Below are 16,814 nucleotides of genomic sequence, written 5' to 3'. Positions count from 1 at the left end.
CTTAAGAAGCTAGTTTTTGTGTACAAAATATATACTAGATCTCACTGTCATTCTCCCCTCTCTTTTTTCTCTACACAAACTTGGTATCTTTTAATAGAAATACAGTAGAGTCTCACTTATCCAAGCTAAACTGGCCGGCAGAAGCTTGGATAAGCGAATATCTTGGATAATAAGGAGGGATTAAAGAAAAGCCTATTAAACATCAAATTAGGTTATGATTTTACAAATTAAGCACCAAAACATCATGCTACACAACAAATTTGACAGAAAACGTAGTTCAATACGCAGTAATGTTATGTTGTAATTACTGTATTTACGAATTTAGCACCAAAATATCACGATATATTGAAAACATTGACTATAAAAATGGCTTAGATAATCCAGAGGCTTGGATAAGCGAGGCTTGGATAAGTGAGACTCTACTGTAACAAAAATTTACTTAGCTGGTACTAAGCCTTTATTAACCAATATTTCTTATATGAGGGGTTAATCGATAGTGTCCAATCTATACACATAATAAAAGTGAAAATGTGTATGTGTGTATTGTCTACTTACACAGACAGCCTCCCACCTCCATAAACAACTATAGTTCCCACTGAGCAGGAGACACCCATGGCCTTCTCTCCACTGTCATGCAAGTTATAGTGAGCATCATGAACATGTGGCCCAAACCCTGCCAGTGTCCTCTACAAACACCATTCTGCCCCCCACGCAAGTGAAGGCTTTCTTGTGGGGACAATTTCATCCTAGATGTTCTGTTTTGAAGAATTTTGCCTAATTTGTAAAATCATAACCGAATTTTATGTTTAATAGGCTTTTCCTTAATTCCTCCTTATTATCCAACATATTTGCTTATCCAACATTCTGCTGGCCCGTTTATGTTGGATAAGTGATACTCTACTGTATATACATATAGAGGTGGGGGGGACGTGGGTTTAAAAAGAGAATTTTCAAAGATACTTCTAATGACTGTAAGTCCCATATGTTTTGATTGACCTAAGTTGCAAAAGGCCTATGTTTGAGAGAAAATGTTGATGTTTGGAAAAAAGTTGTTCCAGAGAAAAGAAGTTACTTTTCAAGAATAACAATACACCAGGACTGAACTGGTTAGATCTCACTCCCTAAGATTCCCAGCAGGTTTCGAGCCTATACTTGTAACAAGAGGAAGATAAGCAGGTACTGAGATCAGGGTCAATAACATGAAAAGCACCATTGTCTAAAGAGTCACATGTTGTTCCAACATAGAAAACTAAAGGAATTGCATGATGGTTAAGATGCTTGTGACGTAGCCAACATTAGACAAATGGGGTAAATTATCTTTGTCAGCCAATAAGGATATGCTTACTACTCTCTGTAGAAGTGATAAAAACCCTTGCAACCATTTTCCAGGTTACGACAAATCCTTTTATTGCATTGACGTATGCATGTTTTTGTCGTTATTGCTAAGCTCGCAATAAATAGCTTTTTTGCCGTTTGGAGATCCAACTTCGGTGGTGTCCTTCCTCATCCTCTCCACGGAAAGGGGCCTCCTGCTTTTGACTGGATTAAGAGGAGTATTTGTACATCTTTGCCCCTTCAGAGGGAGGGAGAGAAAGAGAGAGAAATATATATTGAACGAACAAGTTAAAATCAAGAAATATGGAACAAGACAGAAAAAACAAGGAGAAGGTTCAGGAAGATAAGATGTTAGGTTTAATAGAAGATCATAATATTCCTCTCTTTGATACAAAGGATATATCAAACTTTCAAAACTTTAGTATCACAAGGAATGAGAGTTTGGGTGACAGAGACCACAAATTGGGTGTAACACATTTAAATGTCACATAATTTTTGGAATAATATGGCTCTAACAGTGCACTGCAAATGGGCCCTCGGTCATGAAGATGCTGCAATCAAATTTTGGAGAAAATAAGCATCATTATAGGATCTCCCTTGGTGGCGGGAGTGGTGGAGTCACATGCCTTCGGGGCCTGACAGGTGGTGAGGCTCACACCAGCCTCCATGACGGACACAGTCTGTGGCTTAGAAGGAAAGCCTCCCAACCTCATCCCTCCTTCCTTTCCTCCTTCCTCCCTTCCCTCTCCCTTCCTTCCTTCTCTCCTTGGTCTTCCTCCCTCCTTCCCTCCCTCCATTTCCCTTCCCTCACAGACAGGCCACCTCGCAACAGCCACGCTGCCTCAGGGAGACCTACCACATGGGGCCACTCTGCCTAGCAACAGCCACTCCTTCATCTAGAAATACTCACGTTCTTTTATTTCCCTCTCCTTTGTTCCCAGAAGTTGTTTATTTGTAAGTTCAAACTCCTCAGTTATTTTCAGTTGGAGAATAGTGTTTGGCACGTTTGTTCCAAATCCATGAAGCTATCTATGAAGGGAGCCCTTGTGGTGCAAACGGACGGACAAACCAACCAACCACACTTTTGGTAGATATAGGTATAGATATATACGCACAACCCAGAGTGGGGGAGCCATTTTAGATCCCAAGCGGCAGTGGCCATTGTAAATGGGGCAGTGTCATGCCTATCAAATCCCCTTCAGAAGGCGGCCGCCATTTTGAATTCCCCTCATTGAAGACAGTGGCCGTTGCTTCACCTCAGTGGGAATCAAGATGGCTGACAGAGTCTCTCTGCAGAGCGTCTCCCTTTTCTAGAAGGCTTTCACGCTCTTCCTTGTGAGTCTCCCTTGGTCAGAAAGAGAAACGGGAGCAGGAAGAGGAGCAGGTGAGTTTGCTTCCTCCTGGCCATTTTGAGGGACATCAATTCTTCTTTGTAAGGATTTTGAAATTTCTGGAACAAACTGAGGATTGCTGTGTTTTGTGGGGAGGTGGAATCCCAGAGGAAAGAAAACACAAGACAAACAGCCTTGTGTGCAGCAGACATACATGGCAGCAGATACATGGGGAGGTGCCATGTGCCAAATTCAAGGACAGAGTTTCCCTTAATGGTTGTGTTATCCAAGCTATAGATACACCCCACTTGCCTCACTGGCAACAGAGCCTCTGAAGATACCATTAGCCAGAAATGCAGGCGAAATGTCAGGAGAGAATGCTGTTGGAACATGGCCATACAGCCCGCAAAACTCACAGCCAACCAGTGTATTATCCAAGCTTAGGAAATCCTGGCCTACCTTGAAACATTGTCCAACCTCTCACATCTCTCAGCAGGTACAAAACAATGATACGGGGTTGTGTTGGATGAGATCCTGCTTTTCAGGCCTCTTCCACACAGTTGTATAAAACCCACATGAAACTGGATTATATGGCAGTGTGGACTCAGGTAATCTAGTTCAAAGCAGATACTTTGGATAACCTGCCTCAAAAGGGGGATTGGGAAGAGGGGAACCTAGGAAGCACCAGATACCTTTTATTTTTCTCCACGCCAGATTTGATGCCCCCTTTCTTCGCTGAATGAGCAACGGACTTGGAACCGAAAAACTTTCAAATTCTTGGCATTTGTGTGTTTCCTCTTCTCTCTGAATTCTCTGCTGTTTCATAACTCCGGAGAATGAAGAGAAGTGTTTCTTTATTTTCCTATGACATACGTGTGCCACCTTTTGGGCGAAACATCCCACACAGTTGGCACATGTGTAGGACTTCTGTGGACAATATTTTCCTTCTGTGGGGGCTTCCTCGTGTTGTCGAAATTCTAGGTTCACTCCAACTCAAATTCCACCCTGAGTCCCCTTGGGGAGATAGGGCGGAATACAAATACAATTTTATTATTATTATTAAATTCCTGAAGATCCTGTGGCCCATTCACATACAATATTTATACTCTTGACTCAAGGCATTTTAAGGCACTACACATCTTGTTGGTAGAGAAAAATCAGCCAAGGTGACACCTTCAAAACTAACTTTTCTCTTATGCAAGCAAAAAAGAATATACTTTTCATTTTCTGATCACATGGCAATATTGTTTGTGATTACTCTGAATTTTAACAGTATAATAAGTTTAACAGTCAAATTATTTGGTGAACTTATTTATTTTCTATTTGTATATAAGTGAGCTATTTATGTTGAGCTTACCCCCTACTCAAATAGCACCAAATGTTCAGTTTTTAGTTTTGATTTAATGTACAAAAGTAGATTCCTCTGCATTATTAGTAATCATCCATCAGAACAAATTCAGACAGCTAAAGGTTCTAACAGACTCTAAAAACTCTATAATTTCTAATCATTTTGTTCCTCCTTACTAAATTGGGCTTACAATTTACAAGAACTTAAGGGTAAGTACAGTTTACCGAAAACCTACACACACGGATAGATACCTACATAAAAACTCCAACCATCACCCAAGTCAAAAAAGAAGCACAATTAAAGCCCTGGCAGATCGTGCAAAAAGAATCTGTGAATTCCACCTCCTCCAAGGTGAATTGAACCATCTAAACGAGGCTTTATAGGCCAATGGAGACTCCACCACGGACATCAGAAGAGCTGCAAGACCAAGAACAAGCAACGAGAATAAAGACGAAAATCCACCCAGCGGGAAAGTGTTCTTACCAGACATCAAGGGAACCACTGACCGCATAGGGAAGCTGATGAAGAAACACAACCTACAAACTATCTACAGATCCACCAAGAAAATCCAACACATGCTACATTTAGCGAAGGACAAGAGGGATCCTCTCACCTCTGCGGGAGTCTTCCGCATCCCATGCAGGTGTGGACAAGTCTACAGAGGGACTGCCAAACGCAACATCATTGCCCAGGCATGGATCAAGAAACATGAAAGGCCCTGCAGACTGACTCAACCAGAGAAATCAGCCATAACAGAGCACTTGATGAACCACCTTGGACAGGGCATATTACTAGAGAACACAGAAATACCGGACCACTCTGACAACTATGGAGAATCCATTGAAATCCACAAGCACGTGGACAATTTCAACACAGAGGAGGAAACCATGAAAATGAACAAAATCTGGCTGCGAGTATTTAAAAACTGAAAATCAGGACAGTAAATGCGGGGCAACACTCAGAAAACAGGGAAATTCCAGACAGGAAACAATCAGGGCCAGCTAACACCTCCCAACAAAGTTTTCCCCTGGCTGGAAGCAGCCAGGCATTGAAGCTGCAAGGCCATTCAATGCTAATCAATCTGACCAACTGCAACATTCACACTTGCCTCAAACAGACAAGAGTTCTTTCTCCCACCCAGATGTATAAAGTTTCCTTGCCTAGCTTCTAACAGACCTCACAACCTCTGAGGGTGCCTGCCATAGTTGTGGGGAAAACGTCAGGAGAGAATGCTTCTGGAACATGTCCAGAGAACTCGGAACACTCACCTACCCCTGGTACCTTTTTTCCAGTTCCTAAACGGGTTTTTTCTTCCCCGGGATCCTTGTCTTTCAAGGCTTTGCAGGAAGAAGGAAGGGAGCACTTTCCGTCCCCTGGGTCCTCCAAGGACCAGCGAGCTCTGCTTCTTCCTAGAGAGGCAGGACTAATGCTAACAAGAGGAGGGGAAGGGAGGGTGTTAGGGATGTCTCTGATGCCATTTCCGGAGCCTGGGCGGAGCTCTTTCAGAGCAGGAAGAAGAAAGCGTGTGGGCCTCGAGGAGGAGGAAGGAGGTAGAAGGGCGTTGGGACCCCGAGACCCCTTTTCTCTGGGGAGGGGGAGGAGCCCTTCTGTTGGACCCATGGGGGGAGGGGGAGGGGGAGGGAGGGAGGGGCCTGGTGTCTCTCTGGGGGAATATTATGGGCTGGGGGACGCCCGGGGGGGAGGGGCCACTCCCAGGCCAGGAGGGGGGCCTTGGGGCCCAACACTCCTCGCATCAGGTCTTTTCATCTCCTTCAGATATCTCTTCTCTTTGTGGCACAGGGGAAAAGGAAGATCTAACACACTATCTGCTACATTGCCCCTTGTATAAGGATCCTAGGAAAAATCTCCTGGGAACACTCTTGGAAGAAAGGGCAGCATGGAAACAATCTGTTGTGATCTGTGACTTGCTAGCAGATTATTCCAAAAATATAACACTAAAGGTTGCCACATTTGCAATTGCAGCCCAAAAGATCAGAGCTAAAGTAGCAAAATCCATACTTGAGGACAGAAATGGACATGGTGATGGTTTGGGATGATACAAATCAGACACTGTCATTGTTATGTTGCTGCTATCATAATTTTAAAGAGCTAGTTTTAATTTTTGAATAAGTTTTAATGTTTATATTGGAAAGTGTTTATAAAGGTTGTATATTACTGATGTCATGGCCTATGGCTAGCACAATAAACAATTCATTCATTCATTGGATATTTCTTCTCTATACACATAATAACAGTGAAAAATATGTCTGTGTGTATGTGGAGGAGGTGTCCACTTACACAGGGAGCCTCCCGCCTCCACAAACAACTGAGCAGGAGACACCCATGGCCCTCCCTCCACTGACATGCAGGTTATAGTGAGCGCCAGGAACATGTATATTGCCCAAACCCTGCCCGTGTCCTCCAAAGACACCATTCTGCCCTCACCCATCCAAGTGAAGGCTTTTATGCGGGGACAACTTCATCCTAGACACAGCTAGTAATAATACAGTAGAGCCCCGCTTATTCGAGCTTTGTTTATCTGAGGCTCTGGATTATCCGAGGCAGAGGCAGTCAGCTCAGCTGTTGCTCCAGCACAACAGGCCTCTCCCTCGGAGCGTCTGGCCTGCACCGCTGCGTCTTGCCCCTCCCAGCAACATGCAGTGGGCTTCTCCACTCACAGAGTATTGGCTAGCAACACTCAGTCAGCTGCTCCGCTGATTGAGCCCTGCTGTGCATTTCTGCATAGAGAAGATTCTCTAAACAGCAACAATACGAAGCAGACTTCTCCCTGCGCCCAGGCACCCACTGGGAGGGGCGCAGACCTTTATTTATTATTATTATTATTACATGCATTTATACCCTGCCCTTCTCCCCGAGGGGACTCAGAGCGGCTTACATTCTTACCTTTCCCACCAGGCACCGCATTCGGCCTGCATTGGAAGCATCTCGCCTCTCCTGGCAAACGCCTGGCACGTGGAGCGGCCCAATGGATGTTGCATCAGTCTCAGAGGGCACAGAATATGGCAAGGTTTTGTTTTGCTTTCCCTTAAATCTACCCCCCCCCCCACCCACCCACAAGTAAAACTGAAATGAGCCATTAGGTCTTGGAGGAAAGTGAAGGATAGGTGTACATATCTTCAGTAATTTTCCCTGAATGAGCTCCAAAACATTACTGCATTCATCTTATAAGAAGGGATGGCTGTTAGGTGTGCTGTTCTCACTCTAGTGTTCACATAATATTGCTTCTATCCGTTTTAGAGAAATGACACCTGTCCTTTATTTTGGTTCTGCTTTATGGTCAGGCATTCATATCCTAAGCAGTCAAGTTCCCCAGGGCAGTGGGAAAGCAGATGAGATTACAACTACAGTATGCTCACAAAGTGGGGCTGAACCTCAAGAAAAACTGTTGAGTTAATGCTGCTTTGTTTCTCCATATCTGACTCCTTACACTTCCAGAGGTCCTAAAGGGGAATAGGGAAATGCCACCCTCCAGAAGAGTAATATGAACATGACCAAATCACTTTTATTTACAGTATATAATGACAGCTCATTCTGTTCTTTTCATATTGCAGAGATGATCACTTACCTTTTAATAAAACCAAAGAACTACACAAATTACAAACAACTAGAAACATCATTTGTTTTGCTGCCTAGAAAAATAAAGTGCATTGCTGCCTACAAAAACAGCAACGCGCCCAACAACAACACAAGTGCAGCCAGGCTCCCAAACAAGTGGTAGACCCCTCCTGCCACCAATCTATGCATGCCCTTCTGTGAGAGTATGGCAACTAAAAGAAAGAAGATTCTTGTATCAATGGAACAAAAACTTGAGGCAATCAAGAGATTGGATAAAGGAGAGACGATTAAGATGGTTGCCAGTGACTATGGTGTTGGAAGGGTAACAGTAGGAGACTGGAAAAGGCATCGATTGGAGATAGAAAAATGGTGTTCCTCCAGAGTTACCGATGGTGCACTAAAAGAGAGGAAAACAATGAAAAAGTGTGACTATGAAAAAGTTAGTGAAGCTTTGTATGTTTGGTATATGCAGTTCAGAGACAAAGGTGTGCCTATTTCAGGGCCTATTTTACAGCAGAAAGCATTGCATTTTCAAAAGGAATTTAATGAAGGGGACCCAGATTTTAGCGCAAGCGCTGGTTGGCTCAACAGGTGGAAGAAACGTTATGGAATCCGTCTCTTAAGTGTTTGTGGTGAGCAGCTGTCATCAAATTATCAAGAAATGGAGGCATTCAAGAAAAAATTACAAGACTTTGTTGAAACTGAAAGCCTAATGGACGATCAGATTTTTAATTGTGATGAGACCTGCCTCAATTACAAAATGTTACCTAGTAGGAGCCTTTACTATGGCTATAAGCATAGTAAAGAACGGCTGACCATTTTAGCATGCAGCAATGCTACCGCAAGCCACAAAATGGACCTCGCAATGATTGGGAAGCCCAAAAATTTAAGAGCCTTTAAAACAGTTTCAAAAAACGTTATTCCTGTAAAATATTATAATCAAAAAAATGCATGGATGACCAGTGAAATTTTCAAAGACTGGTTTTTTAAGGAATTTGTTCCTTCCACTGAGAAATTTTTGAAAGAAAATTACCTGCCCAGAAAAGCAGTTTTGTTGCTAGACAATGCCCCAACGCACCCTGATGCAGAGAAGCTTCAAGATGGGGACATTAAGGCGATGTTTCTGCCACCTAATGTAGCCGCCATATGCCAACCAATGGATCAGGGCATTTTGGAAACGGTAAAAAGGAACTATCGCAGGAAGCTACTGTCAACAATAATAGAAGAAATTGAAGAAGGGCAAGACATGATTGAAAAATGGAAAAACATCAATGTAAAAGAAGTTGCTTATTGGGTTGCAAGGGCCTGGACTGACGTTAAGGCTCCAACAATTGCCAGATCATGGAAGAAGTTGTTAGGCGAAGATAAAGATGAAATTATGGAAAGGGAAAGCACAGATGAAACCGAAGAAAGCATTCTACCCTTAGTACAGCGTGTCCCTGGGTGTAAGAATGTGTCTTCGCAAGAAGTTGAAAGTTGGATGAATGGAGACGATCAGTGTGAAATAACTGATGAAGAAATTGTCACTCTTATCAATAACGATGGCAATGGCGACGAAATTGATGATCAAGCAACAACTGTCGAGCCTCTTAGAATTTCGCACAAGGATAGGGTTGGGACTCAAGAAACCGCAGTGACATATATTGAGCAACAAGAAGAAGCTACAGGGATTGACATGATGCTGCAAAGATGGCGAGACTCGGCAGCAAAGAAACGGCAATCATCGGGAAAGCAGGCAAGGATCACAGATTTTTAAAAATCTTCCCAACGTTTATTTTTTTACGGATTTAACTTCCAACAATGTTGTTACTCTAAGTTCATTTTATGCAATTCTATCTTTATTTGTAGTCAATTTTAGTAGTCAATGTTTTTGCAGTCAATGTTTTCAATAAATTGCGATGTTTTGGTGCTAAATTCATAAATATAGTAATTACTATGTAAATTTATCATGTATTGAACTGCTTTTTCTGTGGATTTGTTACAAAACATGATGTTTTGGTGCTTAATTTGTAAAATCATAATGAAATTTGACATTTAATAGGCTATTCCTTAATCCCTCCTTATTATCCAACATATTCACTTATCCAAGGTTCTGCCGGCTCGTTTATATTGGATAAGTGGGACTCTACTATAATCTCTATATATAAAAGAGCGATGGCATCACGGCGACTCACAAAACAACAAAAGTACAGGCCCTGCAACCTCGAAATTTGACAACACAACCCATCATCCATGCCTCCAGGTTGATACAACAAAAAGAAAAGAAAAACCTAATTAGAGGGAGAGCAATAATTTTTTTATCCAATTGCTGCCAGTTTAGAGGGCTAATCTCTGCCCACTTCGTCTCCTAGCAACCAACTCCTAGCAAGCCAAGGGACAGCCAGGGTTCAGTTAGGGGACAGGCAGACTTAGGCTATCTAATTTGCACTGGATTATATGGCAGTGTAGACTCAAGGCCCTTCCACACAGCTATATAACCCATTTATAATCTTATATTATCTGCTTTGCACTGGATTATCTTGACTCCACACTGCCATATAATCCACTTCAGTGTGCATTTTATACAGCTGTGAAGAAGGGTCCTCATATAATCCAGTTCTAAGCAGATAATATAAGATTATCAATAAACAGTAGACTCTCACTTATCCAACATAAACAGGCCGGCAAGATAACTGAATATGTTGGATAATAAGAAGGGATTGAGGAAAAGCCTATTAAACATCAAATTAGGTAATCATTATACAAATTAAGCACCAAAACACCATATTATACAACAAATTTGACATAAAAAGTAGTTCCATGCGCAGTAATGCTATGTAGTACTTACAGTAGAGTCTCACTTATCCAACACTCGTTTATCCAATGTTCTAGATTATCCAATGCATTTTTGTAGTCAATGTTTTCAATATATCGTGATATTTTGGTGCTAAATTCATAAATACAGTAATTACTACATAGCATTACTGTGTATTGAACTACTTTTTCTGCCAAATTTGTTGTCTAACATGATATTTTGGTGCTTCATTTGTAAAATCATAACCTAATTTGATGTTTAATAGGCTTTTCCTTAATGCCTCCTTATTATCCAACATATTCGCTTATCCAGTATTCTACCAGCCCATTTATGTTGGATAAGTGAGACTACTGTACTGTATTTACAAATTTACCACTAAAATATCACAATGAATTTAAAACACTGACTACAAAAACATTGATTATGAAAAGGCAGACTGCGTTGGATAATCCAGAACATTATATAAGTGAATGTTGGATAAGTGAGATTCTACTTTAATATGAAATAATTACTGGGATAGAATAATGCAGAACAATATAATCTCTAAAACCAGGACAGTAAATAAACAGGGGAATTCCACACAGGAAACAATCAGGGCCAGCTAACACCTCCCAACAAAGTATCCCATCATCAAAGTCTGGCAAATCCTCTGTTTTCTCAGGGCCACAGACAGTAGAAGCACATAAAATATCGCAAACAACACCACTCTGAAAACAAGGGAATTCCAAACAGGAAAGAATCAGGGCCAGCTAACACCTCCCAACAAGAAATTCAGTCAGGGAGGAAACAGCCAGGCTTTAAAGCTGCAAGGCCATTACATCCTAATCATTTTTCCTAATTGCAGCATTCATACTTGCCTCCAACAGAAAAAAAAACCAATCAGAAATATTGTATATTCACAACCTTTAGGAAATAATATCCCCTGATGGTGCAGCGTGTTAAAGCGCTGAGCTGCTGAACTTCTGGACCGAAAGGCCGCAAGTTTGAATTGGGGGAGCGGAGAGAGCTCCCACTGTTAGCCCCAGCTTCTGCCAACCCAGAAGTTCAAAAACATGCAAATGTGAGTGCATCAATAGGTACTGCTCCGGCGGGAAGGTAACGCCGCTCCATGCAGTCATCCCACATGACCTTGGAGGAGTCTACGGACAACGCCGGCTCTTCGGCTTAGAAATGGAGATGAGCACCAACCCCCAGAGTCGGACACGACTGGACTTAACGTCAGGGGAAACCTTTACCTTTTTTACTGTATATTTAAAAATGTTTTCTCTTAAATTCTAGAAGTATTACATTATCAAAACACTCGGACTATAGGAGTAGATGAAAAAAGGATTGACTTTGTGGGTTCACAGTGCTTAGGGACCGAGTTACAGTTACGTTGGGGTGGGGGGAACCTTCTGAAGGTTTCCTTGACCAAAAAGGTTTGGGAACCGCTGGTGTAAACTACAGTTTATCCGAAGGATAAGTAGGTGCTGCCTTGTTTGCTCTGGACACCAAAATATCTTGTAGGCGGCGTATAAGGACTGAAAAGCAACACCATTTATGCCCACAGAGATATGCTAAAATGGGGCTGGGGTTGTTTTCCCCCCTTTTCTTTCTATCCCCAGTAATTTTCCCAATGTTTTTGCCTTGCAGGGGAACCTGGCAAAAGTGAAATATCTAGCGGATAGGATGGGAGGGAAAGACTCTTCGGAGCCCAACCTGGGAAAAGGCCCTTCCCTCATTCAGGCCAAGCCTAGTGGAGCATTGGAGGAAAGAGCCAGGCAGAAAAGCCTGCAGGAGGAAGTGCTCTCTTCAGATTTACGGAGCCAGCAATTCAGGAACTTTGGCTACAGGGAGATGTTGGGACCTCGGGAGGTTTGCAGCCAGCTGCACCTTCTCTGCCGCCAGTGGCTCCAACCAGAAAGACACACCAAGGCGGAGATGTTGGACTTGGTGGTGTTTGAGCAGTTCCTGGCTCTCCTTCCGCCTGAGATGTCATCCTGGGTGAGAGAATGTGGGGCAGAGACCAGTTCCCAGGCGGTGGGCCTGGCAGAAGGCTTCCTCCTGAGTCAGGCAGAGAAGAGGCAGGAAGAGGAGCAGGTGAGCTCATTTCATTCTGGTCATTTTGAAGGCCATCAAGATATCTTTGCATGTTTTTTGAAAATTCTGGAACAAACGAGGCCAGAGATAATTACGTCTCATCAGTCAAAAGGCAGGTCAAGGATAGCCTGGATCTGTATGATGGTATTCTGCTTCCTAGAAAACAGAATTTGCAGCTAGTTTCCTAACGGGGGATCTGTTACAGAGAACACATGGGTCCCTTTTTAAAGAGATTGGGTAGTAATTGAAACAGTCCTAGGCACAATTAATAGCACTGGTCATTTCCTGTACAGCTCCATGTGGCTTGGGTCCCAGCTTTTCCAGGAAGTGTTTTCACTGCCCTGGTTGAGCTCAGCCGGAGATGCCACACCCCTCGTGGTCTTACTTCTTAGGATGATGGGATAGAGCCTTCTTCTCAGTGGCTTCTCCTGGGCTCTGTCACTCACTTGTAGGGAGATTAGATTGGCTCCCTCCTTCCTGTCCCTTTGTTTCTGAAGGGAAACATGAACAACTTCCAGTTAAACTTGGGTGGCAATGTGTTTATCTGTCATCTTATTCTGCACTTTTATCTCAGTGTTGTAATGGTTTCAAGTCTGTGGAAAGGTTATAATTTAGCTATTAAAACATGAGAAGCAAATGAGTAAAATCATTTTCATTCAGAAGATGCAAGTGTTCGATGTATATCCCACCTCCCACTCCCCAACACTACTGAAGCCTTATTGTCTTCCTTTCTTTTCCCAGTTCTCCCTTTTACTTCCTTCCCTTGTTTCTGCTTCTGCTGCAGGATTTGTTTCCGGAAAGGATCCCTGAGGTAGATCAGTGTTTTCCTGAATCCAGTCAAAGGCAGCAGCCAAGGTGGATGGTTCAGGACGGAGAAGGAAAGTCTCCCTCAATGGGTAAATGCAGTACTAAGCATTCTCCTTGGCCTTCTCCATTCAAGTCTGTCTGAATATCTGGATTGTATGAATTGTGGCACTTTAACAATCTCATGCTGCCTCAACAGTACGATGATATTATAGACATCTGCTTTTTCCTCCTTTGCTTCTGTGCAGCTGGAATTTTCCCTTGTAGCATTTTCACTGGTAAAGAAGGACTAGAGAAACACAACTCTGAGTATCAGGTTACAATAGAATCTAGGCAGCAAACAAGGAAATAAAGATTGATGTGGGAATGAGGGGAAGATTCTCTTCTCATCCATCCTATTGCCGTGGTGTGTGCCTGCCTACAACAAGGCAATGTAAATGCAGCTGCTGCTACTGGTCACTTCTGAGTATGTAGGACCAGCAAAAATAAGAGGTGGGAAAACAGAGAGGCTAAGCTCATCTGCTCCCATAGCTTATGTGAAAAATGCAGAGATTTAAAATTTTGACCACCAAAAATAGAAATCATAAGAAAATGGAGAGTAGTGAAAGCATAGGTTGCCACAGGGTCATTTTGGAAGAAGGTTTTAAATGTTGGTGGTGGGTTTTTTTACTAACCCAAGGCTGACCTTGACATCAGTCTTTCATTTGATGTATGCATTTTGCTGATTTTGAAGTAAAAGGTTGCTGAAATGCTCTTCTTTTTGGTGGAGGAAGAACCTATCCTTATTCTTGTTTCTGTGAATACATTATGGTGTTTATTACATTTGAATGTGTAGAGAGAATCTGAAGGAGAAAAGAAAGAATGGGTAATCTTCTCTTTCCCTTTTCATTTCTGTTCCTTCCAGGAGAGGGAACAAGGACTGGGTCTACCAGTATAAGTGCATCTCTTCCTCATGATGAACTCAGAACAGCATCTGCAAAAGTACATCAGGTACAAGTCAAGAAAGGGCCAGGCTGTGTACTGATGTCCATCTGACCTCACTCTGTTCCTCACAGAATCTTGTTCTTTCCTTTTGCTTGTATCAAATGTGTTGAGGGGCCTGTAGGTGTCATCAAATAAGAATTTCCTTTTTTAAAGCAGTCTGAAACAATATTTGTGTTGTTTTCCAGGTGACTTTTGAGGAGGTGGCTGTGGATTTCACAGAAGAAGAGTGGGCTCTGTTGGACCCAGGCCAAAGGGCCCTTCATCAGAAGGTGATGGAGGAGAATTTGGAAATCCTGTTCTCTCTGGGTAAGGGTCACCCTGTCTTGTGCTTCGTCAGCTTATATAAAACCAGAATTCTTTGTCACTCTTGAGATACTAAAAGCAGGCTGAATTCTTTTCTTCTAATCTTGTTGACTTCTGGTGTCTTTTTCCAGGAAGAAATTCTGGAAACAATTCCTCGTTAAGATCCCAACTTCTGACAGATCAAGGAACCAAAACAGCTGAAAAAATATCAAAGCGTTTGAAGGGTAAAAATAGATTCCGAAAAAATGCATTCCTTACCCGTTACAAATCAAATCACACAGGGAAGAAACCATTTCATTGTTGGGTCTGCAGAAAGGGTTTCATTTGGAAGAGTCACCTCCTTTGTCATCAAGCAACTCACACTGGAGAGAAACCATTTACATGTGCAGAGTGTGGGAAAGGCTTTATTCTGAAGGCATGCCTCACTCGGCATCAAGCAACTCACACTGGGGAAAAACCATTAAAATGCCCGGAGTGTGGGAAAGGCTTTATTTGGAAGGCACACCTCACTTGGCATCAAGCAACTCACACTGGGGAAAAACCATTCAAATGCCCGGAGTGTGGGAAAGGCTTTATTTGGAAGGCACACCTCACTCAGCATCAAGCAACTCACACTGAGGAAAAACCATTCAAATGCCTGGAGTGTGGAAAAAGTTTCACTCGGAAGACATCCCTTACCTATCATCAAGCCACTCACAATGGGGAGAAGCCATTTCAGTGTCTGGAATGTGGGAAAGGATTTATTCGGAAGGCAGATCTGACTCTTCATGAAACGATTCACAGTGGGCAGAAGCCATTTCAGTGTCTGGAATGTGGGAAAGAATTTATTCAGAAGGCACAGCTCACTGGGCATCAAGCAATTCACACTGGAGAGAAACCATTTACATGTGCAGAGTGTGGAAAAGGCTTTATTCGGAAGGCACACCTCACTCAGCATCAAGCAACTCACACTGGGGAAAAAGCATTCAAATGCCCGGAGTGTGGAAAAAGTTTCACTCATAAGACATCCCTCACTTATCATCAAGCCACTCACAATGGGGAGAAGCCATTTCAGTGTCTGGAATGTGGGAAAGGATTTATTTGGAAGGTACACCTCACTCGGCATCAAGCAATTCACACTGGAGAGAAACCATTTGCATGTGCAGAGTGTGGAAAAGGCTTTATTCGGAAGGCACACCTCACTCAGCATCAAGCAATTCACACTGGGAAAAAACCAATCCAATTCCCGGAGTGTGGGAAAAGTTTCACTCATAAGACATCCTTCACCTATCATCAAGCCACTCACAATGGGGAGAAGCCATTTCAGTGTCTGGAATGTGGGAAAGGATTTATTCGGAAGAGAGATCTCACTTGGCATCAAGCAATTCACACTGGGTGAAACCATTCAAATTAGAGTGTGGGAAAGTTTCAATCACAAGGTATCAATTACTCCTCATCAAACAGCACACATAGTGGAGATACGATTTAAATGCTTGGAGTGTGGGAAAGGATTTTTTCCGGAAGAACAGCCTTTCTGAGCATCAAAGAACCCACAGTGTGGAGAGGCCATTCAAATGCCTGGAGTGTGGAAAAGGTTTCAGTCGGGAGGCCTGCCTTGGTCGTCATCAAGCAACTCACTCAAGGCAGAAGCAGTTGAAGGTCTTGCATGACATTAAAAATCCATAGTGATGAAAAACCATTGATACGTTTAGAGTCTGAAAAGTGTTTCACTAATGACTCACAGAACAACTCCTATGCAAGAATACATAGAAAATAAATCGTTCAGAGTCTTGATGCGTGTGGATGCATATAACAAGGGATCCTTTTTTTAAAAAAATAATAAACTTCAGTATCATAGGGTTACTGTGTGGTTTTCAGGCTGTATGGCCGTCTTCTAGCAGCATTTTCCCCTGACGATTTGTCGGCATCTGTGGCTGGCATCTTCAGTATAGGAGCCCCCGATGGCGTGGACTAAAGCCTCGTGATTCTGGGAATTTAAGTCCAAAACCCCTGGAGGGCCAATGTTGAGGAAACACTGCTCTAGAGTTAATGTTCTGCCATTAATAAGATGGTGTCCTCACCCTGCAATTCCCCTTCACAGCCTCTCTGGTCTGGATTTGGCTGCTTGGAAGACAAGTTCGCCTGCGCTATTGAGGCCTCAACGTCTGTCAGTCGAGAATAATGAGGTCTCACACCTTAACAAACAGAAACACCAGGGAAATATTGCAGAACATACTGACCATACACCTCCTCCAATCTCATCCAGTATAGAGGGGCACAG

General features: G+C 42.8%; 1 protein-coding gene and 1 long non-coding RNA gene across 4 annotated transcripts; one reads left to right on the top strand and one right to left on the bottom strand.

Annotated features, from left to right (window-relative positions):
- Nucleotides 1-1,381: 1,381 nt before the first annotated feature.
- On the bottom strand, nucleotides 1,382-5,613 carry LOC103281018 (uncharacterized). Its single transcript, XR_507555.2, has 2 exons — nucleotides 5,283-5,613; nucleotides 1,382-1,573 (listed from the first exon to the last, which is right to left on the bottom strand). It is a non-coding gene; the product is annotated as an uncharacterized LOC103281018 (long non-coding RNA).
- On the top strand, nucleotides 1,989-16,325 carry LOC100561333 (zinc finger protein with KRAB and SCAN domains 7). Of its 3 annotated transcripts, none has more exons than XM_062973320.1 (8): nucleotides 1,989-2,719; nucleotides 6,931-7,042; nucleotides 7,587-9,325; nucleotides 12,017-12,463; nucleotides 13,248-13,359; nucleotides 14,172-14,257; nucleotides 14,437-14,557; nucleotides 14,686-16,325. In XM_062973320.1, the coding sequence occupies exons 3-8, from the start codon at nucleotides 7,778-7,780 to the stop codon at nucleotides 15,930-15,932; spliced, it is 3,561 nt and encodes a 1,186-aa protein (XP_062829390.1). In that variant the 5' UTR covers nucleotides 1,989-2,719; nucleotides 6,931-7,042; nucleotides 7,587-7,777; the 3' UTR covers nucleotides 15,933-16,325. The 3 variants fall into 3 exon arrangements, with proteins under 3 accessions (XP_062829390.1, XP_062829389.1, XP_062829391.1); XM_062973319.1 differs by lacking the exon at nucleotides 1,989-2,719 and adding an exon at nucleotides 5,455-5,564; XM_062973321.1 differs by lacking the exons at nucleotides 1,989-2,719; nucleotides 6,931-7,042 and adding an exon at nucleotides 5,476-5,564.
- The last annotated feature ends 489 nt before the right edge of the window (nucleotides 16,326-16,814 follow it).

Source organism: Anolis carolinensis, chromosome 2 (genome assembly GCF_035594765.1).
Source record: "Anolis carolinensis isolate JA03-04 chromosome 2, rAnoCar3.1.pri, whole genome shotgun sequence".
NCBI classification, from domain to species: domain Eukaryota; kingdom Metazoa; phylum Chordata; class Lepidosauria; order Squamata; family Dactyloidae; genus Anolis; species Anolis carolinensis.
The sequence above is the reverse complement of the archived record's forward strand: the minus strand, read 5'-3'. Positions and strand labels throughout refer to the sequence as shown.

Bases quoted from the DNA above. Each gene is read 5' to 3' on its own strand.
- LOC100561333 (XM_062973320.1), top strand. From the start codon at position 7,778: ATGCCCTTCTGTGAGAGTATGGCAACTAAAAGAAAGAAGATTCTTGTA. The intron at 13,360-14,171 runs GTAAATGCAGTA...TGTTCCTTCCAG, and splicing joins AGGAAAGTCTCCCTCAATGG to GAGAGGGAACAAGGACTGGG. The intron at 14,258-14,436 runs GTACAAGTCAAG...GTTGTTTTCCAG, and splicing joins CATCTGCAAAAGTACATCAG to GTGACTTTTGAGGAGGTGGC.